Source organism: Amia ocellicauda, chromosome 7 (assembly GCF_036373705.1).
Source record: "Amia ocellicauda isolate fAmiCal2 chromosome 7, fAmiCal2.hap1, whole genome shotgun sequence".
Taxonomy (NCBI): Eukaryota; Metazoa; Chordata; class Actinopteri; order Amiiformes; family Amiidae; genus Amia; species Amia ocellicauda.
The window spans coordinates 13,104,944-13,132,909 of record NC_089856.1 but is presented as its reverse complement, the minus strand read 5'-3'; the positions used below and the strand labels follow the sequence as shown (position 1 = coordinate 13,132,909).

Genomic DNA, 27,966 nt, shown 5'->3' with positions numbered 1-27,966 from the left:
CTACCACTCTGCTCACAGATGGGGAGGGCTGCTGGAGCTCTGTCTCTCTCCCCCGCACTGAAGTATCTGGTTACCTGATCCGTTTCAGTCATTCCCAGGCGATGCCTTAACGGAATCTGTTCATTCAAGGTGCCACCACCTGGAACTGATACCGTAGCGCCTGACATTCATCCAGCCGGGCCGGTTTTTCTCACCTTTTCAGAACCCTGCGTCGCCTGAGCGACTGGGCTCCAGCCTGGCAGCAAGAGAAGCCCAAAGTGCCAAACATGCTGCCCAGCTGGGGGTGTGCAGGAGAGTGTGGTGACTGTGCCTCTACCCCTCTCGAGTCTTACTGGCCTGTTCGCTGCTCGCTCCTTCATCACAGCCTCCGCTCAGCACCTCTGGTTTTGTATCTTGCCTGCGCACGGTGTGCTCTCACGCTGAAGTATGTACAGATATTGAGATGTTTATACACATTAATAAAGATGGCTATTTCCATATGAATCTGAGCCCCTCTGCTTGAGTGCCATTTCAGTAGACCTCAGGATGTCTATACAGTGGTCTGTTTGTGTATATAAATCTGCATGCCTGTGTGTGTAATAGTCATATCTGTGGTTTTAGGTCATGTGGAAGAAAAGAACTGCCACACTGATCAGAGTACAAAAAAAAAAAAAGATTTTTATTAATGGCTGTAGCAGTCAGACAGGTCAATATATATTACATCACTCACTTGATTGATCTTCAAATTTATAAAATAAAATAAAGCAACTTCCAAATCCACTCTTAGTTTGAAGTGGCCAGGTCTCACAGTTTCCTGCACAGATCCTCTCGGTCGTGGACACTGACACACACGCGCGCGCACACACACAGCCTCCTACCAATAAACCACACTGCGCAGGGGTCACTGCCCACTCAGGATTCACCACACACATGACGTGTCTCACGCACCAACACAACACCCACACACACGCAATGCTGATTGTTATTATACCATTCTTCTACCACACAAGAGGGAGCTGGGCTGGTTTTTGCCCCTAGTTAGTGCAGCAATTATACATTTGAAAATTGAAACCTAATGGAAACAAGCTGTTAGACCAACACAAACAGACACACTTCAGTAAGACATTACATTATGGAATGCAAGATGTTCAGGAGTACTGGGGGGTTTAACAGTTTTGGGACTTTATGAACAAGCACTGTTAAGAAAGTCCAGTTCCCAGCTTCACACACTCCCCGGCCCGGCCCTCTCAGTGCCCCTCCAGCCTGCTAGTGACACTGCTGATTAAAAACAAGACAGAAGACTCGTCCCTCTCTGGGCCCTCGGACCGATTCCGTTTCCCATCCTCAGACAGAGGCACCCAAGACAAACTGTCTCCAACTCTAAAAAACAAGATTCCCCGTTCCTCTGGAGCTGGAAGGGGCCACTGAGGTCAAAGGTGACTTCACCCAGGCCTACTTCCAACACAGGACAAGGGTTCCATTTGCATCAGCAACTAATTACATTCACAATTAACTAATTAGGCCACTAACTGGTGCAATTTAGTAGAGCTGGGTTTCTGTGGAAACTAAGTGAGCCCCTTAGAACAGAAACCTCCAGGCCCAGACATGATCTTAAGTTAATTTTTATGCCTTTAGATGTAGGACTTAAAATCTATATATAGACTGTGAAGTGCAGGGCAGTGGGGGGGGAAAGAACCCTTAGGAGACAAGAAAAGAAAAAAAAAAAAATCTTGACATGAATGACTGGAATGCAGACATTTACAAATATTGCATACTGCTCTTAAAAAAATTAAATCTCACACCATTTCTCCCGCCCCTCTCTGTGCAGGTCAAACTGCCCTTCCAGTTGAAGCCGACTACTCCCCTACCCCCTCAAGCAGAAAATTAATCTTTAGACATATTAAAACACATTAAAAAGAACAAAAACTACAGATTATTAAATTTTAATCAGACACAAAAAACAAACCAAAACAAGAAAACTTTAAATCTGAATCACACTCATGCACAGGGTGTCCAGGGTGCTGTGGTCTGACACCCTGCCAGGACAAGACCACCAGCGGCAATGAATTCACCCAATTACAAATGTCCATTCTCAAGAGGGCAAAAAATAAAATGTACCCGACTTTAATTATGTTCAACAAATTATACGTCTTCTTCGTGGGGAGATTCGAATTGTACGAGGGCGATGGCTCGTCTGCGCTTCTCGGGCTTGAGGTTCAAACGAAAGGCTTAATTTACAACACAGTCAGGAAATAAATGTTTATTTAAAAAGTTTATTCTCCAAGAGATGGATAAGACATGTTTTGATGTTTTGTTCATCTGCCCCCAGTTCAGAGGCCTGGTAGTTCCTCTAAAGAACCCATGAATGCTCTATGAAGATTATATAAACATGTAATTTCTGCATCCTGGTGTAAAAACAAACCTTTAATGCACAATTGGAGGGATACTTTTGAAGTTTAAAAATTTGGTCCAAACAGCATAAAATTTTACAAGAGACAAATAACATCCACAGTTTTCTTAAACACTCCTTTCACAATGTGTGGAATAATGCAACAGCTTTCCACCCCACACACCAAAAACCCCAACATCTTAAAATGGATCCTAAAAAGTGTCCTGTCTCCAGTTTGCTGGTGACAAAATAGGGGAAAATGGCGAGTCTCACTTTAAAAGCACAGAGAGGGTGGGGGGGGATTTCAAGGGAGGTGGAGAGAAGCTGGGCATAAATTTGTTTGGGAAAAAACTAAAGAAAATCAGGAGGAGAAAATTAAAAAGTTAAAAACTAAAAAAACAAAAACAGCGGAATTTGGTTGAGCACATTTGTTCCGACACCTAAACCAATAATCTCATGCGAGAGAGAGGATTGAGCTCCTGTGCGGCCTCTTACTCTGACCCACAGGGAAGAAACGGTCGAGCTTCAGCCCACAGGCCGAGATTTTTTTTTTTTTTTTTTTTTTTTTTAATTGATTTTTTTGTATATGATTCCCCTCCAGAAACGAGTTGCTGCTCTCAGTCCTCCCTCTCCTCCTCTTCCTCTTCTTCCTCCTCATAGTAGCGGTTTCTCTTGATCAGGTCCTCCACGGACACTCCTTGGCCCTCCTCCTCCTCTTCCCCTTCCCAGAAGCCCACGTCTTGCAAGGAGCGGTCAGCTTTGGCGTCCTGGCTTGAGGGTGAGGGGGGTGAGGCATGGAGGTCTGCCATGGCGGGGGAGGGCTGCTCCAGCTCTTCCTCCTCCTCCTCTTCCTCCTCCTCCTCCCTCTCTCTACATTTAGTCTTTGCTTCCTCCTCTTCCTCTGAAGCCATCTCCCCATTCAGCACACTGTCCTGAGTGGAGAGTGCCTCCTCCCTCTCTTTCTCCACATGCACCCTTCTTTCTCTTTCCACCCTCTCCTTCCTCTCTACCTCCTCCCTCTCTCGCACCCTTCTTTCTCTTTCCACCCTCTCCTTCCTCTCTACCTCCTCCCTCTCTTTCTCCTCCCTCTCTCGCACCCTTCTTTCTCTTTCCACCCTCTCCACCTCCTCCCTCTCCTTCTTCTCCACCTCCTCCTGCTCTTTCCTTTTTGCCTCCTCCCTCTGCTTCTTCTCCTTCTCCTCCCTCTCCTTCCTCTCCTTTTCCACCCTCTCCTCCTCCTCCTCCTCCTGCTGCCTCTCCTTGCTGCGCGGCGCTGGTGTGGGACGGCCCTCCCTCTCTGCTTCTTCCGGCTGTGGTCGGGCTGCACTGCCCCCTGGCTCCCTCTGCTGGCGTCTGGGTGCAGGTGCGGGGGTGGGGGCAGCGGTGGGGCTAGGGGCCAGGCTGAAGGGCCGGCTCCTCTCCTTCAGGGAGGCGCTCCTGCGTAGCCGGCTGATCTCACTGCGCTCAGGGCTCTGCTGCACCCCCCCCACCTCTGCCTCCGTATCAGGGGGCCACTTGGCACGGAAGGGGCGTACCAATGGGGAAGAGACCCCTACCAGCTCCCCCCCGCCACTCACGGGACTGCCCCCCTGAGCCCTCTCGCCCTCGTCACTCGGGGGAGGCCAGGCGATCCTCAGCCTCCGGGTCTCGGCTGGCTTGTCCACGGGGGCCCTCTCTGGCACGGGGACAAACTGTGCCCGAGTCTCCAGGCTGGCGGCCAGGACATTAACCTTGGCCAGGGGGCACTCCTCCACTAGGGGGCTCTGCTGCTTCACGGGGGAGGCCGTTTCTAAGGAACGCTCCCGCCCCCCTCCCCCTCGCTCCTTCTTCTCCTCCACCTCCTCGGCACTTCCTGCTCTCTCCCCCCCCACCTCCTCATCCTCCTCCTCCCCCTCAGAGCGTGCGCTCCACAGCTCACGGTGCGGCCGGTGTCCGAAGCCCTCGTCGTAGTTTCCCTTGGCCTTGAACAGCTGGCTGAAGTGCGGCTTGCAGTACACACTGCCATGCAGGGAGGCGAAGTTCCCCAGGCTGACCAACAGAGGGAGACAAAGCTTTGTTAGTTCAGATCTGTCGTGCGCAGTGAGTGCGCAGTGAGTGCGCAGTGAGTGCGCAGTGAGTGCGCAGTGAGTGCGCAGTGAGTGCGCAGTGAGTGCGCAGTACTTACCTCAGACGGTTGCTGCAGTGGGAGCAGCGGAAGCAGGCCTTGTGAAACACTAGCTGATTGGCCACCAGGCGCTCCAACGGGTACACGGTTTTCTGACACGACACACATGACTCACGCACAGGTGGGCAGAACCTCTGAACACGGGACAGAGACGGGGAGAGTCAGTCAACAAAAGCAAAAGTCTCTTGCAATAAAAATCACACAGAAGAGGATTTGGCTTCTCATATAGTTCAATATCCAATGGCTGCAGACGCCTGTGCGCTGGCAGAAAAATAAATATCTACAGCTATCCTGTAAATAAATCGTATATTTATTTTAAGCTCAACTAAAGGAAGCTCGCTGGATGATATTTAAATACATTCATTTAGTATTTTATCAGCTGGAGTAGCAAAGTGACTTTGATCACTGACAACTGTTATATACAAAAAGAGGTATTCCTCTGTTTAAAACCACGAGAACCCAATCTGCTGGCGCTATGTCCGAGGCAGAGCCCAGCCTCACCCTGAGTGCTCTGGGTGCACCACTGTCGGACGAGGTCTGCGTGTTCCCACTGCAGGCAGACATCTTTCTCACCTCCCCCTCACCCTCCATTCGTGTGCCTGGGAAAGAGGGAGAGAGGAAGAGCAGGGGTTGAAAGGGATATAAAAAAAAAAAAAAAAAAAAAAAAACAGCATTAGTTACATGTTTTGGGAGGTTGATTGGTTTGACAATCAGAACTAAGAAATAATGGCAACATCCTGTCACAAGGTGGCACCAGTGAGACACTGCCAATGCCCTGCAACTACCCTGTTAAACAGGCTCTTTGTGTCACAGAGTACAATACTGGACAGTCCGGGGTCTGTGTGCCTCCAAGACGCCGCAGGCTGGCCGCTCTGACAGGACTGACACCCCGGCCTCAGCCTCCACTCAAAACGCCACTATGATCTGCTGCAGGGACAGTGGGCCTCTGTTCTAACAGGCAGGAAGGAGCCGAGAGCCCACAGGCGTCACACAGGGAGCCAGAGCGGCCCAGACAGCGGCTCCCCCCGCATGAGGTCACTGGAACTGCAGAGTAAGGGCCCAGTCACCAGGACAGTCCAGTCAGTGACTCTGCAGCAGGACGGTACAGTACATCTCTCTGGGACATTTTGCACTAATGCAGGCGGACATGCTACACTTCAGGTAAACAGGAAGTTCCCACAAGTCACTGTGCTCATACTGGTGATTTACTCACCATTGCTCTCCACTACGGAGCCCTTCCTGCTGTTCTCCCCAGTGTCTGAGGAGGGCGTCTGAGAGAAAGAGAGCATTTCTTGTAAATAGATGTTAAACACAAACATGTATATTTTTTGTATTTATTGTGCCCATTGTCCCGTTCCTGGGCACTAGACATATCAGTGTTGCCACAGCATTGACAGACGTCAGTTAGTCCAGCCAATAAAGCCTTTAGAATTGAATTGAGGGGAACTCACCCAAGGCCGGTCTTTGTCCAGGCTGCTGGGCGGCACGTTCTCCTTTTGCTCCCCACCGTGACTCTCCTCAACTGCACCCGGCTCATTCTGCACAGAGAGGGGGAGGGAGAGAGAGGCGATTACATCCCTGTATTTCAGCAGCTGTTCAAAATTCAAATTGGGGTAGGATAGATCAAAAGATAAATTAATAAATGAATGCTGCACTAGGGCTGTGCCGGCAGAGGGACAACAGCTTCAACAGCAAGAAAAGGGGAGACAGAGAGAAAAAAAAAAAAAAACATTCAAGCTGCAGTGGTAGGGCTTACACTGTGGGCGGGGGGCAGGGCCTCCTGCTTGGTCACTGCGGCCTGGTACTTAGCCATTCGGTCCTTCAGAGAGGTGGCCTCCAGCAGCCGCTCTGGGGTGGAGCACCCCGACAGCCCATCCAACTGACCTGTGGGACAGAGACAGAGACATGGTTACAACCTGGAGATAGACAGAGGGGTTAGAATGCAACTTCGACATGCACAGAAGAGCAGAGACTTTGTAGTGGTTTTAGAAATTCTCAGGATGAAAAAATAAGTTTCTTAGAAAAAAAGAATATCCAGGTAAACATGACACTCTCCTCTCGCATGAAGTGAAGTAAAGAACAAAAGATGTGAGTTGGAGAAGTCTTGCTTTATACACAAAACTGAATTAACATGAAACCATTAATATTATAAAGAATAAAAAGAAAATTAATGTGAAAAAGTAAATTTTCCAACACACACACACACACAGTTTATCAAGTCAGCCAGCTGTGTATCTCCATCAATTCAAATTCAATTCAATTCAAAAAAGCTTGAAGACGGGCCAGAACTCAGGAAAAGGGCGATGGGGAGTCCAGTCCTCAGACATGCAATCTCCCTCTCAGCTGTTTCCCAGGGCTGCAGTGGAAGTGCTGGCTCACTATCTGGCGGAGCAGCAGGAAGGAGACCCCATACCCGATGCCTGCAGTCTTAGTGTTATTTTTAACCTGGGCCGCCCCCCGCCTGATCCCCACCACATTGCTCGGCTGATGCACAGCGATACTGTACTTTTACTGCAGTACTATAAAAACTTCTGAAACAGGATTTCCATGATGTCCACAATATTGCAGTCCCTTGATCTGTGCTGTGTGCAGATTGCTGTGCTGTACTGTGCTCTGTGCTATAGTGTACTGTACCTCTGTCTCCCAGGCGCAGCTCCATGTCCTCTGTGGAGTTGCTGTAGCCCCCGATCCTGACTGGCTCCCGGGACACCTGAGCAAACAAAAAACAGGCCACAAGAGAGTGGGTCAGGCAGGGTCTCGTTCTCTCACTAAGTCTGGCTCTGTCGGTCTCCCACTCCTTCTGCCTCTCTCGCTCTCCGTCTCTCTCAGGACTGTGTCCAGCTCTGCTGCTCTTCTGTAGACGAGTCCCTCCCCACAGCAGCAGACAATTTGCCATTCATCTACTCCCCGCCCCATCCCACCCCCCAGAGAGCAATTAGCGGTGATTCTGTGCCACATTCCACACTCATCAGCTCCTGATGGTGTTACCGGTTGATTAAATAACCATTCACACCTGGTGTGGACTTCTGCGCCCCCCCACACTCCTTGACCCTATCCTCTCAGTTTTGTAAATGGGAGAATTGGAGTTTATCGAGAACCTCATTTAAAGTTATTGCAGCTCACCCTTGTCCGAGAGCGGGTTTACAGTGAAGGTGAGAGGACCTGGACACTGCCAACCCCCCCAGCTCCCAGCCCCAAACAACAACAACATAACCCACTAACAAGATTAGTGGAGGAGGGGGAGGGAGGTAGGAAACAATGCCTTGTCCAGGGAGGGCCAGCAGCCCTGCAGCCACACAGCGAGCACTGATCACCCATTACACTTCCGCTTCCAATGACGGCCTTTGCTTGGACTGTGGTGCCGTGGTCAGTACTGGTCAAGGGGGGGCTCCGACACACCTCAATACGGGAAACACACGGGCAGCAGCTCAGTCTTGTGGCTCAGGGGTCTGCACCGCAGCCGACTGTTTCAAATCCCTGTTCACTTAGAGGGGACCGTTCTCCCTTCGCCCAGTCCAATCCAGTCCTGCCTCAGAGCTCCGAAGGAACCGAGACCAGAGATGTGGAAACCGACTTGCTGGTTTTTAGACCTCGTTCGGTATGTCAGAGCTGCAGAAATGACGAGCTCCTTTGTAGAGACTCGGCCAGGCGGTCAGTCAGTAGGAGGCTGAAGACGAGCTCAGGGAGGTGAGGGGCTGGAGATTAGAGGCAGACGGGCAGGATGCCACTTAGCAGCCAGACAGGATAGTGACAATGGGGGGGTGGGGTGTTGGGCAGCTGGAGGACCTCTAAATACAGTAACCCCCCCAGACTGAGAGGATTAGCAGAGATACACAAGATGGGAGACGATGGATTGGGAAATTAACAGACAGCCGGTAGACAGTGGGGGGGAGAAATAAAACACTCAAAAATAAAACAAAATCTGGAGCTAAGCGGAAGGGAGCTGTAGGCAAAGACCAGCGGCTTAATCCCAAAGCCAGGATAAGAAAGCCCCCTTAAGCAAGCCCCGGTTAACAGGCCTCATTAGGACGCTTACCGCTCATAATTAGTGGCATTGGGAATCCCGCACGGCGATCTGTGTAAACACTGCAGGAGCCAGGGGAGTCAGTTTAAGCCACAACTAACGATCCGATCGGCTTCCACCACACTGGCCGTCTGATCCCGTGGTGAGGCAGCGTGCGAGCTGCAGTCTCCATCCCTGCCACTGGCAATAACACCTTTCTCTGAAGGCACTCAACAGCACCGCATTGTCCGATAGCTTTTCGAAAAACCGAAAGCTCTAGCCAATAATGATTTGTAAAAATATGTTTTACATATACATGTAAAATCACCCCCCCTAAAAAAAAACATTTCTTTCTTCAGTGCATATTTTATCTTATTTTTGTTATTCTCCTGGTTCTCGCCAATTGCCATGACGGTGGATGGATACATGGGTACTTGTCCAGGCCCGTCTTTTCTCAGGAAGCACACCGCGCTGCCTCACTCTCTCCAGCGCACACCGTCAGTATGAATCACACACTCACCGAGCGCACAGACAGGACTGCAGGATGGGAATACCAGTCTATCACTAGGGAGCTAGGGGAGAAAGGCCGAGAGACCGATACAGGCAGCAGCATCTCTTGCCCATCAGAGGAATGTGGAAACCAAACAGAGGAGCCGAAATCTATCACTTCTAACTACTGACTCCCCCCCTTCACTCTCTCTCCCTTTCTACTCCAGTGATAGAGTTACAATTGGGATGCAGGGTCGGGGGGGTCAGGGTTAGAGTTACATTAAGGGACACAAGCAGGGGGGAGGGGGTTTGGGTTGGGTTACACAGAAGGGAGACTGGAGGGAGACGACAAACCAACAACTGAGACAGTAAAGCGATGGCTTTGTTCCCCACTTTTTAACTGGGCCAAAACATTATGCTTATTTTAACCAGAGAAGACTAAGTGTGCAAAGCAGCCTGCCCCCTCCCCCACTACACCCCCCCTCAATGTCCCAAACCCCGCAGTACAGGGCCGCACGGGTTCAACTGGAAGCAAAGATCCATCAAAACTGAAGGAATTCCAGAGCCCTGAAGCTAACCATGGTGGTGGGGGGGGGGGGGGTAGGAACATACCTCAACAATGACATCATCCCCTCCAGCACAGTCCCTCCATACAGTCTGTATGGGGGAGCGAAGAGGGGCGGAGGGGCGTCAGTCACAAAAGACTGAGGCTTCATATTTCCCCTCAGGCCCGAGCAGTCATGCTGTATTTCCTGACAGCTGGTTGGTCATCTGACATGACACAGGGAGTGGGGAGGGGGTTGGGGGGTTGAATGGTTGAACTAAAAGTGCCCCCAAAACCCCCATTTTCCCCTCTGCCAACAAACTAACCTTCTCTGACACACAGACCAGCAGAGAGACAGACCAGACCAGTGAGCCATGGGGAGGCAGGTCTCATGGCCACACAAGGGCCTTCGTTCACCTACGGGTTTTGCGCTTAATATAACGATATATTGAATCCTTTTATACAACTGGCCTGTGGGGCAGAACACACAGACCACGAACCATCACTAAGGACAAGGACACAATGGCTTTACAAGACTTATTTTAAGAACAATCCTCTCTCTCTGTCCCCCCTTTGTATATAACCTAGAGGGTTCAATCAGCAGACCCGACTGCAGGGACCTATTCAAATCCATTTTTAAAAGACCGAAATAAAAGTTCTCTTTAGAATCAGGAGCCTTGTTTCACACAAATTTGCCTGGCAGCTCCAACACTTTCCAGCAACAGAGCTACAGTCCCCTTCCTGCTGCACAGGGAGGTCTATGGCTGGGCCTGTGACCCCCACCGCACCCCCATCACTCCCTACCCCAGGAGGGCCTGCAGAGGAAAGAGACTGGGGATGGGGCAGCAGAGGAGGAGGAGGAGGAGGAGGGACAGCAAGCATTTCCTGACATATTTTCCGCATTTTCCGGTCAGCCTCCTGTGCACCGACTACAAGATACTGGCCAAAGCACTGACGCTCCGGCTGCAGCGGCCACTCCCTCAAGTCGTGGGTCCCGACCAGGTCTGTGGTGCCCGGGGGAGATCGGCGGCCGACAACGCCATGCTGCTCAGGGATGTTGTGGCCTACTCGAACGAGAGAGGGCTTCCCCTGGTCCTAATCAGCTTGGACCAGGAGAAAGCCTTCGACAGAGTGGGCCACGAATACCTGCAGCTCGTCATGGAGAGGATGGGTCTCGCTCTTGGCCTGAGGAAATGGGTTAAGATCATTTACAGCGGTCTAAGCAGCAGGGTCCTTGTGAACCGCCACCTGACCGAACCATTTCCGGTCAGGTCGGGGGTCCGGCAGGGTTGTCCCCTGTCGGCCCTGCTGTACGTCCTCTGTCTGGAGCCGTTCATGCAGGCGATCCGCCGGGACGTCCGGGTGACAGGTTTCCATCTCCCGGGTTCCGGCGGAGAGCAACTGAAGGCCCTGGCCTACATGGACGACGTGGCCGTGGTTTGCACGGACGCTCCGTCCGTGGCCAGGGTCGAGGAACTGCTGGACGGCTTCTGCAGGGCGACGGGGGCTGCTGTGAACAAGGCCAAGAGCGAGGTCTACCTCTCCAGGGCATGGCCTGTCGGCCGGGGCCCGCCGACCGTGTTCCCTGTGAAGCCGTTTATCAAGGTTCTGGGGATCACGATCGACAGGACCAAAACGGGTCTGGCTCCTGTTTTCTCCGTTCCTCCACAGGTTTGCCGTTCCTGCGCGGGCGACCGCCCAGCAGATCTTATACGGTCCTGCCAGGGGACTAACATCTTCCACCCTGAGGTGCTGGTGGCGTGTCGTCTGCGCAGTGAAGCAGGCCCTGTGGGAGGGACGGAATATCTGTCTATTCAATAAGCAGGAGCTGGACCCGATTGTCATCGCGTGGAGGGGCATGGTGCTAGTGAGAGACTACGTCAATCTGGAGGTCCATCAGAGGGGCAAGGAGGAAGCCTATAAGAACTGGCATATACAAGATCTGGGGGAGCTCAGGATCCCATGATGGGACCCACCTCCGGGGATGGTGATCTTTTAACCATTTTATGAATGATTGTTTTTAAAATGACTTTTAAGAATGAATTTTTAACTGTTTTTAAAGATTTAGTTGGTTTTAAAACACAAATTGTTTAGGGGTTTTTTGGCTTAGTTTTGTTATATTTTTTTGTCAAATACATTGTCCGTTTTGGATTTAATTTTAAATGCATTGGACCTTTTTTGTTTGTTTTTTATTTTTACCTTTTTAATTGTTTCTTTATTTTGTCCAATGCATTTTCAGTTATTTCAATGTATTTGACTTTTATGTTGGTTAGCAGTTTTGCTTTAATCACGTTTGTTTTGTTGTTTTGTGCACTTGTTTATTTAAAGTTAAGTTTTTTCTTGGTTTTGTTAAATCACAAAGATTTTAAAAATTAAGTGATCTTAAGAATTGTATTTTAAAAGTTTTTAATCATAAGTATTAAAAATTTGAATTGTTTTTTTCATGTAATGTAAAATACTACAAACAATAAAACAGTATATTTTCCGCATTAAAAAACCTGCACCTTTCTGAACTGAATTGTTCACTGCGTTGAGCGTCCCGACCCCACGGACGGGCAAGAAATCAACCACCGATTCTTGGGATGTTTCTCCTCTTCAGCTGAAGGCTCGGGCCCGAGTGTGTGTGAGGGTTTGTAAGTGTGCGTCTCTGAGCAGTTTTCCCATCCTGCCACAGAGCATGTGACTCCCAGCATGACTAAAGGCAAGGGCAGGCGGGGGGGGCTCAGATCAGTCGTGCTCATGGTTTGTTTGTTTTTGTTTTTTTCCCCCCCAACTCTTCTCCGATGTCTCTTCCCCCTCCAGTGCCTGTCTCCTGTGTTTCCAGGCTCTCAGTCTGTAGTAGAATGTGGGGGAATCTGCACTGTGTGGTGCGTACAGCAATCTAGCATCGCTTTACATGCCTAATGATTTTATTTTAACTAATGCAAATTGCAAAGCTTTTGCACAATATGGTTTCCTTAAATTCCATATGGATTGAAGTAATTTTTAACAAATTACTATTGCCCCATTTCAGTTTATCTACCCCTGAACAGAATCTTGCGCTGTAATTTGTGTTTTTAACATGAATTTACTTCAAATATACATAATACAATATTATAGGATGTATTTTTACCTTTCCCAAGTCGATCTTGTTGTTAATCACCCTGAGCGTACGATAACACACACACACACACACACACACACACCAGCCGGGCCCTACCTTGCTGGGTGTCCCCTCCCCCTTCTCGAACATCATCTTGAGGCTGGTGAGCGGCACGCTGGGCTTCTCGATGTGGACGCTGCCCCCCGGGGAGCTGGCACCACCTGTCCGGCCCTCACTCTCCGCCCCGTCTCCCTCTCTCCACAGCCTCCTCTCCATGGCCGACACCTCCGACACCCCACCCTCTTGCTCCGCCACTCCCTCCCCCTGGCTGGGGTAGTGAAAGCGGCTGGACTCGGGGCCTGGAGGCCTAGTGGCAGCCACGCTTTGTTGACCGGGACTGGGGCTGGGGCTGGGCCCGGGGGCGTGTCCGGGGCTGGGATGGGGCTTGGCGATGCTGGACACGGGAGGCGGGGTATTGAGGCGGGCACGGGGGACAGGGTTAGGCACAGGGGGGTGGTCCTGGTGGGCAGGGGGTGGTGGCTGCTCCCACCTCTTTTTCAACACGCTCAGGTTGCCCCGCCTCAAGCTGGAGGGCAGCGGTTCAATGCTCTGAAGAAGGGAGAGAAAGAGAAGGGGAATAAAAAGAGAAAGATTAGAATTAAAGATTCTGCTTGTACTTTGGCTTTAGTCTTCTTCCTCCTCCTCCTTCTTCTCTGCCTAGCACTGCCACCATCTGCAGGCGAGACTGAGCTGCATAGCTAGTCCCTTCTTGCTTTTCTATACCAGACGGGTGCCGGCTCCGACCACGTACAGAAGGAAAAACGGAACATTACTCCTGTGGCAGCGACAGGAAGACAAGAGAGGGTTAAAGTCTCGTACTGAAGAGTCTCACCCCAGTTATGATTTGCACCATGGATTGCATGTGCAGAGTGTGCCAAATCCCACAGCACAAATCCAGACCTGTCCGGACACACAGACGCGCGCAACTCACTCTCACACATCATCTCTCTACACATTACTGTCAACAGCCAAGATATATACCCCATAGAGAAGTTAGGCAACACTGCAAGCCATAACCTGTGACAGACACACAGAGACATGTACACAAATAGAATATCAGCTGAATTTACAAGCATGAATGAAATAATAAAACAAGCAGCAGTCAGTTAAGAGTCAGGGCTCCTTTATTCACAGATTTCCTCACCAGTTTGATGTGCTCCCTATTCACCCAAATTGCTGCATCTTGCATTTTGCTTCCTTGTACAATCCTGCCTCCCAGGACACTCCACTCCACCTCAGCGCTGTTACAATTGTCCCGTCAGCACGTTAGCTCATTGTACTCCGGTATGTTCATATTGTATTTTTCACCAGTTGTATTTACCACACTTTGTAACACTTTGTAAATGTTTCTTGTGTAAACTGTCAGTCACCTGGGTCCAGGGCATCTGGCAATACATTAATAATACACAGTTGTTTACTGGCAGGCAATCTTTTTTTTATTTTTATATATATATATATATATATATATATATATATATATATATATATATATATATATATATATATATATATATATATATATATATATATCAAGGCTGCAACCAGATCAGCAAAAACTACACCAATCTCTCACACTGTGCTGAAGAGAGGGTGCTGAAGGTAAGCACCCCAGGTCAAAACACACAATGCAGGAACACTCTGTGTACCACTGCACCCCGAGGGCCAGACGGTCCCAGTTATGCCCCACAGCAGAACAAACTGAGTTCAGGCAAAACTGGAAGTGGAATGCAAATTTTTTTTGGTACACAGATCTGGGCTGATTCAGCAAAGGAGAACCAGCTGCACTTTTCTGTCAAATAGTTTCATATATAAAAATACACTCATAATGTTTTTAAGGGCAGGACTGCTACCCAGTTTTAGAGGGACTGACTTGGACTTAATCCCCTTTAATCAAAAAACAATAGTTTATATAATTCACAATCCAAACAATACCATTAAAGCATGATCAAATGTACAGTAAATATATATCAACAACCATATGCAATATATAAAAACTGAACCCAGGGACATGTGTCCTCTGAACACTCAGCCCTGACTGTCCAGACAGTGGAAAAGTCCCAAATTTTCCACTAGTTTACAGAAACTCTTTTGAACTGCTTTGAAATAAATGAATAAAGCAGTTCTCCATCCCTCATTGGAAGGAAAATAAATTTCCAGTCATCTGCAAAACTCCCCACCCACCCATAAAAAAAGACCCAACTCCGCCAAGCAGCACATGTCGGGCTGTAACACCTTCTTAACAATGGAGAGACGGCACTCCTGGGTTTCAGCTACAACACACACTCGACAACCAGTGTCACCACTGCGGAGCACCCCCCCGCCCCCCGCAGGGTAAAATACCATCTGCGAAAGGACTATTGCCCCCACCACACACCCCAGTCCTGACAATAAAAATACATACACTGAGAGAGAATACCCCAAAACTGAATGGAAACTAGACCGCAAATTCTCACTCATTTATAACAAGATGTTTTTTTGCAAATGTTAAAATCAATGTATTAAATTACTTACTTATTCCACACAAAAGAATAAAAAACTTTGAATGGTCCGGGCTACTTCTGAAGGTCTCTCTCTCCCCTCCTTTCTTTCTCCCTCTCTCCTCATGATAAAGCACTCCCAGATGTTTGTAGTTAGCCAAGGCTGCATGTAAGGACCAGCCCACAACCCTCCCCACCCCACCCCCCCTTGCCACCTCAGGCCAGGACAGAGCACGAGAGAGAGAAGAGAAAGAAAATCCAGGAAATGTGAAGGCAGGAAACGATGACAAATGCCTGGAAAGATTAACGCTTTGCTGACCAAAATGGAAAAAAATATATTTCTCCACCACCCCTGCCCCAAACCACCTCCTCATGTCGTGCAGGGTTGCTATACTTGCAATGACATTCAGCCAGGCACTAGAGCTGTCCCACAAAGGGAGTGCAGCCCACAGTCAATACAACAAGTTGGTGTCCCCCTCTTCTTTGGTACATTAACCTCTCCCCTGTACACATGAGGGGAATTCATGTGGACACATCGATCCCTGCACACCGTTATCATAAACCAAACCCCATCCACAGTAACACTTCCCCCACACACAATAAGACCACTGCCCCGCTCTCCTATACAATACACGGGTATTCAATTACCAGATATCTACACATAATCCACTCCCCCATAAAACACCAAAGAGTTGTGGAAAACCATTTGTAATGACAGTGTCGTACTACGAGCTCATTACTCCCCCCTGTACACAACCCGGACGATCAGCGCAACAAGGTACTGCCAATTTCATATCCCCCGAGAAGTCATTCCGACGTCAACAGTCACAACAAGAGTTTTTGTCTTCTAAAAATATAAAATCAGAAGACAGTAAATTTAAAAGGAATTTTTTTTTTTTTTAAATGTCAGATTATATTCCAAAAAGTAACTGACACCCCCCCTCACAGTTTGTTCCCAGGACTCAGTAACCCAGTCACTCTGACTCACGGGGCCGCTGCCGTTCTGTGACGCCCTGGAGCGACGCTGGAGTTTCTCTACAGCGGCAGCGACGCTGATCACCGGCTACGAACACCTGACTCACATCCGCAGCGAGAACATGTCATCAAGATCAATACACCTGGTGTGTGCGCTTTTACGACAAGCTGCTTTCCTAGGCAGCCTCACCTGCCCCGGAACGATGGCTGAAATTGCGTTCAATATTTCCATGGGGTTTTTTTGGTTGGTTTTTTCCTTTGCCCCCATTATATCCGAGCTCCACATCACCGATCCGACAGTCTGAACTTGAACTGCCCAGCCAAGGGTGCACTTGCATTCACAGACGTGTGAACACACAGACAAACACGGGCAGGCACGCCAGATGCAGACAGACGCCAGACACACACACAGGCAGGTACTCTGGCCTCTGTGTCCCAGTCTCAGGGTTGACACTTGGCTACTGTAGGGGTCTTTGGGCTCCAGCTCAGAGGCCACTCTGCCACTAGGAGATGGGTGGCAGCCACAAGCCAAGACCCCGAGGGCAGCGACTCTTCCTGCTTCTCACCAGTCGAGCTGAACTCATTTGCGACACCGTAAATGACGTCACAATCAAATCTATGCACTCTGCCCTTTGCAATTGAAAAACATATTCCAGAATCCCAGCAGGACCGTGGCTCTCCAGGACTTTTAAGACCGGAACCACAGTGATTCTGGGCCACAATGTACCCACCCTGCGAGAGCACACGGCAAACCACCTGCGCTGCCGCGGCAACTACCACAACGCCGCTCTGAACCAGACATGCACTACACTAGAATTGACCCGAGCACTACAGATATCTGCACCAAGGGACACACAGGGACAAGGGAGTCTGACGGGGAGGGGAGGGGGTGGGGATCCGGTCCTACCCTGCATGACACAATGGTATGTCGCTCTCTCTGCAGAGCCTCCTTCCCCGCACTCACGAACACCCTGGCGCTGGGGCCCGACGGGCTTGCCGACCGGGTTTTGTAGTGCTGCATGGCCCCTGCCAGTCCCTGGCCTTTGCGCTCTGTCCTTATGTTGCCCGCGGAGACACAGGCGGTAAATCGGAGCAGTTATGCAGAACTACAGTGGAATTACCTGAGATTACAGAGCTGCTCAATAGGGATTAAGGAGTGACTGGCTGGCCAACTGCGATTAAGTAGCTGGGCAAGATTAAGGGGGGGTGGGGCAAAGAGAGAAGATAAGAAAAGATATCTAGGTTGCTGTTGTTGTGGTTGTTGTTGTTGTTGGAATGCTCTGGTGTACTTGGTGTGTGAAATTCAACTTTGTTTCTGAATTTGAGAGCAGGAGGCAGAGGCATAATGAGAGGGAGCAAGAGAGAGAGAGAGAGAGAAGGACAGAGTGCTCGGAGGATTAGGCAGGTGATTAGCAATGCCTGTCTGCCTGCCTCAGTCTCGGTGACAGGGCACATCTTGTTTGCATCGGTTCAATACTCCTCAGACCATCAGCCATTCCCACATGGGCACCTCGGGGATGCCACACTCTGATTTGCAGTATCAGCCCACCACAGCGCCGAGCCTCAGCCATTGAGCAACCCGAAACTCGAACCCCAAACGTGCTCATCTCAGGGTAACAGTACAAAGGCCACCCCCAACTGCAACACAGGTACGGTCCGAGTGTGCTGGGAACCACCATCTTGAAAATACCCCAAATTAACACCCATCCAGACCCCAAACCATCTCCCAGCGCAAACTGGAGTGAAATCACTGAAGCAAATATGTTTCAGAAAATAACCAGGACACTAAATTAAAGCGAAATAACTCGAACCCCCAGCATACAGAGGCATAGCACAACCCACCACCCCTCACAGACAAGATACTTACAGGTTTCTTCTTCTCTGCATTGGCCTCCTCTGCAGCCTTCTGATACCTGGGGGGAATAATGCTATTTAACTCTTAAACTTTACATTTTCTTATTGTATTTATTCTATTACCCTTACTTTTTCTGTAAATGCTTTGGCAACACTGGTGTAAAGGTTTTTTTTCTGGAATGCAATGCAAAAATAATAAACCTCTAAATTTACTTTACAAGCTCTTTCAGTAGTTTGTTGAATTGGTAATTAATCCAAAGACTCAAAATTGGCCGTTCTATCCTGGAATGGATCAAAGTTTTTTTTTAGTTTTTTTATTTACCGACAAAAGAAAAGCCGGTGATAATACCAATAGTCATTTAATGACTGACTGGCATAAACTGCACACTGTTCTGAGTGAGGTCTAAGTAGTACAACCTGCATCAATAGTGAAAGACTGGCTTGAGCAAAAGCTGGTAAACTGTAACATCACCGCCCTCTGTTGGTAGGAAAGGGGTGCAACAACGGAAATTCCACAAAAGCCATAAAAACACATTACAGCATCGCCAAGAAGCGGAGATAAAACTTTTTAAACCACTTCATTTTACTCTTACGATTTTACAGAACTGAAATAAGTAAATTATGCCATAACAGCAGCTAGAAGGAAGTGTGTTGCACTTAAATTAAAAAAATGAAATTAAAAAAGCCATTTGCAGGATGGAACGTTTCAGATTTCCAGTCAGGTTATACAACACCACAGTCTCTCTTTTAAAAGCACCTCTGCGATTTAAAATCTTGCAAACGCTCTCAGGAAATGCTGAGAGATTTGGAATAACTTGAAAAACAAGTTTGAAATGAGGTCACAGCCACCCAGAGACGAGGAAGGGAGGGGGAGAGAAAGACAGGAGGCGTGCACGAGAGCTCTTATTTTGTTATTGTATTTATTTAGTTTTCTTTAATGTATCATTAAATGCTTTGGCAACACTTGTGTAAATTTGTCATGCCAATAAAGTTCTTTTTGATTTTGACAGGGAAGGCGTGTGCCAGACAACAAGGGACAGGGGAGCGACTCACTTGGAGAACCTCTCAGCGATGGCTGTGTTCTTGCCGCGGGTGCTGACGATGGACAGCTCCTTGGCGGTGATGCGCAGAGACTGTGACCCCCACTGCCGCCGGCTGAACGGACTGGCTGCCATCACTCACTGCTGCTAGCTCACTGCCTGGAGAGTGTGGCGAGGACAATATTCAAATCAAAACTTTATATAAACCGAACATTCACATATAGTCCATTAAGAACCTTTGTAACCGGGAATGCAGGACACAAACTGTTTGGGTGAGCTAACAGGCTTATTTGACAGGTTTGGAATGATTGAAAAGTAAAAGAAGGATATCCCCCTCACAGAGGAGTTCACATGAAACAAACTAACAAAAAAATGCAAACAAAACATATGCAGACAGGAAAGTTACACAAAACACTCCAAGCCTTCCACAAGGCTGTGGGGATCTGCCAGAAAGAGAGGATACGGGGGTTTAAATAGGGTGAGGCACAGCTGTGGCGAGAGTGCCGATTGCCATCTGCATCAGAGCCACAGGTGAGTCTTACTACCTGTTGCAAAACACTTAAATGAGACACAGATGAGGCAACAACCATCAGCTAGTATTATTTATTTTATAGATACAAATATACACACATGCATACAGTGACTATTCTCAAAGGCCGTTTTAGGGTGGCTCTCTGACCCTGTCACACATGTAGCTTGTACTGTACTGCCCAAGAGCTAATTGATCATTAGTGAGGGTGATGTAATGGCCAATTTTTGTCAGTGTGTCAGGGCCGGTCAGATTAGGTGCAGTAGCGATTTCTGGGCAATCGGTTACTACTCTGGATATTTGCAATTACACGGGCCACACAGCAAAGCACCCCCGCACACAGAGAGAAGCAGGAGGGAGACAGACAGTGTGAGAGCGAGAAAGAGAGAGAGCTGGACAAAGAAACCTGACCCTCGCCACACCCAGCCCTGTAGCTCTGTGTGTATTTGTATCTCTATAGCTAGAGAGAACCCCCACTCTGCCCTCTCTGTGACCACCCCCCCAGCACAGGATGTAGCAACAACAATCATGATGCTGCTGAAATGCAATTGTGCGTCATTCTTCAACAGGCCACACCCACCACACGGCCAAACAGGAAGTGAGACACACAACTAGGGAGACGGGCACCATGGAAGGAGAAGAGCTAGATGGAAGAGAAGATAGACACAGGCACAGAATTTCAAGTTGCTACAAAGGAAACCCGTGGACGGCAATGACCTCCCTCAGAAACACAAGCTTTCAACACAAAGGGAAGCAGGGCAGTCAAGCAGCAGCAGAGGGCAGAGTGACTCAGTCAGGGAGGGGCAATTAATTCCTCCCAGCTGACAGGGGCCACACAGGGCTGGGCGCAGCACCAAAGGAAACACACAAAGAATCACTACCGGACCAAGTCCAGTCCAGACATGTTATACAGGAGCATTACTAGATTCTACATTAGCCCACAGTCCAGAACAGTCCAGCCAGGTCTCCATCCCTGGTGCCAGAGAGATGCTGTACAGATGCTTTGACTGAATTAGGCCAAGGACTTTTCCAATTGCCCTTGAAATGCATATCACCCTTGCCCTGACCCTGACATAGATGAATTAGTGTTGCCCTGAGCTGAAGTATTTATGATCAGGAAGAGGACTTTGCCCCTGAGCAGGGCAGGGCAGGATAGGCTAACCGAGCCAGAACGAGCGAGCGTGTGTGTGTGCACATGCTTTTACACTGCCAGGTTATTATTTATTTTCCCCCCATATTTATTTGTCCATAAACGCACCACCCAGTCCTGCCGAGACAGGGCCTCTGAGTGGGCAGGAAAGTGTCATGCAAAGGGAGCCGGGCCGGGTGTGCTCTCCGCCCTACAGGTTTAGACCCCGACGTGTGGCACCCTCCACTCCAAGATCTCGAAACTCACAATGCCCCTCCCCTCCTCCGAGCCCCAAACACCCTGCAAGCACCTAGCGAACAGCACACAAACACTACACACCCCCTTCCTCCCCTCCACAAACAGATCCCCGCCGGCTATCTCAGGAATGCTGTACAACAGTCAAGCAACCCAGAGTGGAAGAAAGGATGTCTCAGAATGGCCTTGGTTAATAAGTCAGTAGAGTTACTGGTCTATGGGTCAGGAATGCAGTTTTAGCCCTGGGGGGTGGTGGTGATTTAAATGGCCCCCGCCCCCACTTACCCAATAATTCAGCTTATTAGATCTGTCCAGCATAAACACTCTCCTTCCATTTAAACACAACTATAAACCCTACTGGACTTTAACCACCCTGGTCATTCCCACTAGACAACACGAGAGAGAGAGACCGCGGCGTTTGCCAGGCTTCTAAATTCCCGCTCCGGAATTCCGACACATTCCAGAGGTGCAGTGGGGCGCAGGGGCTGTGGGTAGAGTTTGCTTTTTGTTCTGGTAGCGTGGAGGCCACAGAATTGTTATTGATTTTCTATAATTTTACAGACAGACCTTGCACTCTCGCACTGCAACGCCGGCCCCGGTAAGTCTGTGCTCCCCGAGGCCAGCTGCATTTCACAGTGTATTTTTAAACCGCAATGTAACTCGGCAAGTCGGCTTTGATCAAGATATCAAAGTCAAAATGCAGAAAAATTATAGAATGACCCAATCGATGATGTCACACTAGGCATTGTGTAGGATCGCCCTGAGCACAGTGGGCGGAGGGGAATCAGTGATCAGCTGTTGCAGATGGATAGCAGGGAGTTCAGTTAGAGGCCTACAGCATATCACTGAACACACACACACACACACACACACACACACACACACACACACACACACACACACACACACTCACTCTGATGGCAACTATCCAAAACAAAGAGTTAAAGAAAAACAGGAAGAGGGAGAGAAAAAAAACACAAAGCCTTTAGGACAGGTATACAGGTGTACCAGTGAACAGGTACGGCATTAGAAGGGAGACCAACTGGGAGCTGGAGATAAGGAATTTTAAAAAGCAGTTTCTTCAGGAGTCAGAAACGGCAAGGCCTAACTGTCCAAGTGAGCCAAGCGAGTCAGAGAGACAGAGAGAGACGCGTGCACACAGCAGAGAAAGAAACTGAAAGGACTTCTGTTGGAGCCTTGAAGGGCTTTTAACACCACCAAACCAGTCAGGGTATCGAGGCCAGACTAACCATGTCCACTGGGACTAAGATGACTTGTTATATTAAGACAAATCATAATAAATTAAAATACATTTAAATAAATGTCACCAGTTCCCTGGTGACCCCCCCCTAACAAGGGCCTTTGCTAATTGGGATCATTTTGGCCCAATGGTCTTTTAGCAATTGCAACTAAGCCCCCGGGAAGGCCCATTCTTACAGGCAGTTGCACTACCCCCCCCACCATATCAAAGCACATTGCGGGTGTCTGCGATTTTAAACCCCATTCGTTTGGTTTTGTTTGACAGAGAGAGTGAGAGAAAGGGATATCATGACTTAAAGAAAAAGAGAAAAGATTGAAGTGCTTTAAAATAAACAAGCATTCATACGGAGTTCAAAAACGGCTGTACTGACACAGGGAAACCCAATCCCAGGGCTGTGGCCTGCGCTGCACAGCTCACCTACCTTATGGTTGCCTGGTCTTGTCTTTCTCCCTCTCTTTTTCTCCCCCCCTCTCTCTACTTTCTTGCCTTGCCGTGTGTGGCTGGACAAAGTTTGACTCTGGAGTTCTGCGTTCCTTTAGACACAGTCTGTTGCTCTCTTTCTCTCTCGCGCTCGCTCTCTGTAACCTGGTTATACCTGTCAGTGTGTGTGTGTGTGGGTGTGGACAGTGTGGGAGGCAGGGAGAGGCGAGGTAATTCACCTCCCTTTCTCCTCCATAAAATACAGATCATCATACCTGCTGGGTAAGCACCTCCCCTCCTGTCTCCTCCCTCTTATTCGGCCCCCCTCCCTCCCCTGGTTGTTCCTTCTCCTGCCTGTATTTACACAAGTGTTAGAAAGAAAGGGGAAAACCCAGCTCAAACAAACATTACTGATACGAACCCTCAGAAAACTCTGGTAGCGACAGGTATTCTGACACACACGCACACACAGGGATGGGACAGGAAGAGGAAGTGGAGGATGAGGGGTGAGGAGAATGAGGGAGAGGGAGTGGGAGAGAGAGAAAAGCAGTGAAGGGAGAGAGAACAGTAGCTCAGGTTTCTCAATGCTGTAACCAGTCCCAAGGCAGAAAGGGACTCCCCTGGGACCCTGTCCCCTTACCACAGCAACACACACCCGTGACACTGGACGCCTGCTCCATCACTACACCACTGCTACTACAACACAGTGCTCGTGGGATTGGGCCGCAGTGGAGCTCTTAATTAGGCAGCCGTTTCAACCCATCAATGCTGAACTGTGTCCTCAGGTGCAGGGGGCGAAACCCAGAGCGTTGTCATCTCTCCTGTTACAGGACAGCAGTCTCCTCATAGTCACAGACTGTGTGGGTGGGCGGGTGGCGTCAGTCCTGATCTTTCCCCAATGAGGGCGGGGGTGGGGAGCCGACTGACAACAAGGAGCACAGTGTCTGTGTACGCAGCTGCCCCTACCTGCTTATCTGCGCATCTCTACTACACACTAAGATCACTGGCAGAGGAATGAATAACCTCACTTTCCCCACACATTCAGATGCGCTCACCCACAACCACGTACACACTGCGGGCGGAGCGATGGCAGAGATGGCATTCACTGTGGCAGCAACCCATGTGACTGTAATTGCAGTCACGTGTCCCCGCTTGGAACAGCAGCAGCAGCTCTTCGAAGTGACCACAGTACCCTGACTGCAGAATAAACTCTGTGCCACTGGCTCCCTAGTGGCTCCAATATAAGACCCCCTCTACTGCTACTGTGGAAAAAATTAAAAGATCCCTGCACAACACCATCTCATCTGAGAAATGAAAGCTTCCCAAGAAGACTAATGGTTATATAATTTAAACTTCAGCGCCAGACACACCCTCGCTATAGTGTAACTGCAGGCCGAGCGATGGAGAGGGAGGTGGAGGGGAACAAGGCCTGGACATTTTCAAAACACAATGTAGTCATTACACAGCAGATAGAAGGAGGAGGACAGAACATGTTAAACCGTGACCATGCCCAGATCAGCGCAGGCCTCGAGTCACACTCCGGAAAGGGATAGGGGGGCACCACCTGGAAGGAAAATACCCGTGTCAAGTGGCTACCGCAGTGCCCTCTCCCCTACAGGCCAGTCTCTGCTTTACCCACGGGAGCTCGCATTGGGTGCCCCACCTGGCTGCTAATCTAATAACGGCAGTCTGTACCAGCCCGGCGCAGGAAGCATAACCGAGTCACATCCTATACCCCCCCAACCACCACCTTCAAGGAGCATCCCGCCTCTCAATGCACCACCGCTGCTCTTTAACCCTTCACACTCAGGAGGGGGAAACGGCAGATTTCAATTTTTCATCCTATTTTTCCTTGTCCTAGAAGCAAGAATGTCTAATACCCCTAAACCGACCATCTGAACTGCAGTGTTATGAAGTTGCCATAAGCATAACACAGCCTACAAGACACTGATGACAAAATATGAATAACAACCAAAAATGAATGATTGAGGGCCACCTGGAGTCATTTCCTAGTGTGCTCTCATTGACCTTCTGTCGCTTCCCCGGAGAGGGAGGAGAAGGGTTGGGTGTGAAAGCAAAAACTTCACTTTCCTGTCAGTTTGCCAGTAACTTTACCAACCCCGAATCATGGTGTGCCAAGCTGAGTGCAATCCCAAAACACGTCCCCCTCCCATTAAATCCTGTCCACCATGCCTACACCAAGGTCACACAGGGGCTCCAGAGACCCATGGGACTCCTTTAGCAGGCATCCTTTCCGGTGCCTGTAACGCTGTTGCGTTTTGTTTTCCGGGATGTCTGGACGGTGTAAACTAGCAGCACTGGAGGGGCCCCCCGATTTGCCGAGTCACAGAAGCACCTGCTTCCCATTACTGCTGTACAGAATTCAGGCCATTATTTACTCTCAGAATGGGTAGCTGTGACATCCAGGACGCTGCTCACAAAAGGGAAAACTTGGGCTTGGTGGCGGATGCCAAGAAGGACTGGGAAAGAACAGCGCTGTGTGTGAGTGGAAAGAGAGAGAGAGAGAGAGAGAGAGAGGCGGGGGGAGAAGGAAGACTGGGAGGGTTTGCATTTGAAATGATCCAGAGAATCATTAAAAAAAAAAGCATGGAATAAAAGTTGAGGAAGAGATGAGAGAGAGAGAAGGAGAAGCACAAAAACAAAAAAAGGGAGAGAGAGTGAGTGCAGACAGTCCTGGTGGTGCAGCGTGCGCCCAGAGTCCTGAAGAATACTGCAGTCACAGGAGCACAGAGCCCCATTCAGGCACAGAGCGCTCACAGCAGCCAGTGACAGAGGCAGGTGGAGGGACTGGGCACGTGCGGCAGGGCTGGCAGAGCACACAAAGCCAGGCCTGACACCCAGCTCTGCAGAAGGGGATGCCAAAGAAAGAGATGAAAAGGAAAAAGAAAAAAAGTCCACTGCCAGCCGGCATTGACGAAAGGCCCTGGACACTGTGGACTTGTGGCCGTAGATCTGACCCCTACATTGACACGCGGACCGGACCCGACCCGCGGGACACTGAGTCAGAACCTGGGGAGGGTTGCTGGTAGAGGATGCTGGTGTGAAAGGTGGCTGTAGTTGTCAGTTGATCCTGGGTTACTAAAGACTGGGGAAAACATGAGCAGTTAAGACCACAAATTACAGGGACCCTGGGCCTTGAGGGGTTGAAGGGTGATTTTATTGAATACAATCTGGCAAATCCTGAAGAAACGTGGGAACTCTTAACATGTTACACTTCTCTCCCTCCCTCTCCTTCCACCGACTACTTCGGCCAGCAAATACTTTCTTTTCAGTCTGTAGATTTACACTACATATCCGCATTCCCCGTGTAAACTTTCAAATGAACAGCAACTATAATAATTACAGTATAGCTAAGCCTCTTAATGCCTACGTGAGGTGGGGCCTTTCCTTCAACTCAAACGGTGCATACAGGAATGTGTATGAATGGCCAATCCGTATTAGTTTTTATGTATTGTAATAAGAGAAGACAATTCCGTCTGGAGCCATTGTCTTGAATTGCGTCCAGTCGTATTAGTACTATATTGGCAGTACACAGCAGTAACAGTATCGGTCGGCCCTGTCGAAAAGGCGCATGATAAAGAGCTACTAGAGTACACATCATACGGATTCACTCCTCTCTGCTGTATAAACACTTATTTCAAACCAAACTAGGAGCTGCACATTTCAGTCCAAGGCTCTCGTATAACATTACTGTAAAATCCAGGAAATTGCATTTCCTTTCAAAACATCTGGATAAAGGGAGTCGTGTGCGTCTCCTGATCAGCAGCATCGGAGTTTTGGCTTTTTCTGTTACAAAACAAATCCCGTTACAAATAATACAAATCGACGAAACGCACAAACCACACGACGGCGGTGCCGCACATTAAATGCAACAGCACGTACACTCACGTACTTAAAAGTCTTAAAAAGGTGTGTTCATGCTTGATTGCAACCCCCCCCCCCCACCCCACCACCACACACACACACACACACACACACAATCTAAACTAAACTAAATATTGATTTAACCTTTGCCTACGGCCGCCATAGGAGCTACCGCAGCCCAGGACGGCAATGTAAACACGGGACTTTTCCGTGCGGAATACCGAAACACGACGGCAGCGCCGGGGCTTACCCACCGGCTGGCAGGTGTCTGAAACACCGGGATGTACCCCCAACCCTGGCTTGCCCCGGGACTTACCCCCCTGGCTTGGCCTGCAGGTGAGACTCGGCGGGACTGACCCCCTGGCTGGCGCTGGCAGGTGTCTCAAACAGACGGAGTCCCGGCGGTGGCACGGAGTTGCAACTTAATAACAATAAAACTGATACAATGTCTAGATTTTAAAATGTTTCTTTGCTCTTGTAAATTTGATCCCGTTTGCCATTAAGAGGAGAAATTATATATATATATATATATATATATATATATATATATACAATAAAAATAAAAAATAAAGTTTAATATCAAAAGCTAAGGCACGAATATATGGCGACTTTCCCGCAGATAACCAAGCGAGTTTATTTGTCCCGGGGCGGCTGGGTGGTTTGGTCGGTCTGGTGCGGCTAGTGAATGAACTTTCCTCTCCTCTCCTCTCTTTCCTCCGCTTTCTTCCTCCACCGCTGCCGTCTCTCGCTTTCTGCCTCCCGCCGCGGTTCGTTTCAGGCCAGGGGGCGGGACGGAAGGGCTATTTTTTGTTCCTGATTTTTTTTTTTTTAACCTTAAAGAAGTAGCCGACGCCGCCACCCCAACCACCATCAATTAAACAATCAAACACGCAACAGCAATACCTCAACTATTGCGAGCGAACGGCGACTAAGACCCGAGTCCCCGAGAGGCACCTTATTTGTGAAACAGCCCCCCTCTGTGTGCATCTGTGTGTAACATTTTGGACTTGAGTCGTATTGGCTTTAAGTTGCAGTTAAGGACTAGCTTACTATAGCGAACACACACCACAAACACACAGACACTACACACACACCACAAACACACAGGCACTACACACACACCACAAACACACAGACACTACACACACACACCACAAACACACAGACACTACACACACACAGACACTACATACACACCACAAACACACAGACACTACACACACACACACCACAAACACACATACACTACATACACACCACAAACACACAGACACTACACACATACACACCACAAACACACAGACACTACACACATACACACCACAAACACACAGACACTACACACACACACCACAAACACACAGACACACAGACACTACATACACACACCACAAACACACAGACACTACACACACACACACCACAAACACA

General features: G+C 49.1%; 1 protein-coding gene across 3 annotated transcripts; it reads right to left on the bottom strand.

The window, feature by feature from the left end:
• Nucleotides 1-631: 631 nt before the first annotated feature.
• Nucleotides 632-27,310, bottom strand: lima1a (LIM domain and actin binding 1a). Of its 3 annotated transcripts, none has more exons than XM_066708501.1 (11): nt 26,852-27,310; nt 19,070-19,215; nt 18,030-18,075; nt 12,768-13,259; nt 7,167-7,242; nt 6,289-6,416; nt 5,984-6,070; nt 5,746-5,803; nt 5,034-5,131; nt 4,533-4,666; nt 632-4,396 (listed from the first exon to the last, which is right to left on the bottom strand). In XM_066708501.1, the coding sequence occupies exons 2-11, from the start codon at nt 19,189-19,191 to the stop codon at nt 2,986-2,988; spliced, it is 2,652 nt and encodes an 883-aa protein (XP_066564598.1). In that variant the 5' UTR covers nt 19,192-19,215; nt 26,852-27,310; the 3' UTR covers nt 632-2,985. The 3 variants fall into 3 exon arrangements, with proteins under 3 accessions (XP_066564598.1, XP_066564597.1, XP_066564599.1); XM_066708500.1 differs by lacking the exon at nt 26,852-27,310 and adding an exon at nt 22,652-22,846; XM_066708502.1 differs by lacking the exons at nt 18,030-18,075; nt 19,070-19,215; nt 26,852-27,310 and adding exons at nt 13,855-14,095; nt 15,222-15,323.
• Nucleotides 27,311-27,966: the final 656 nt, after the last annotated feature.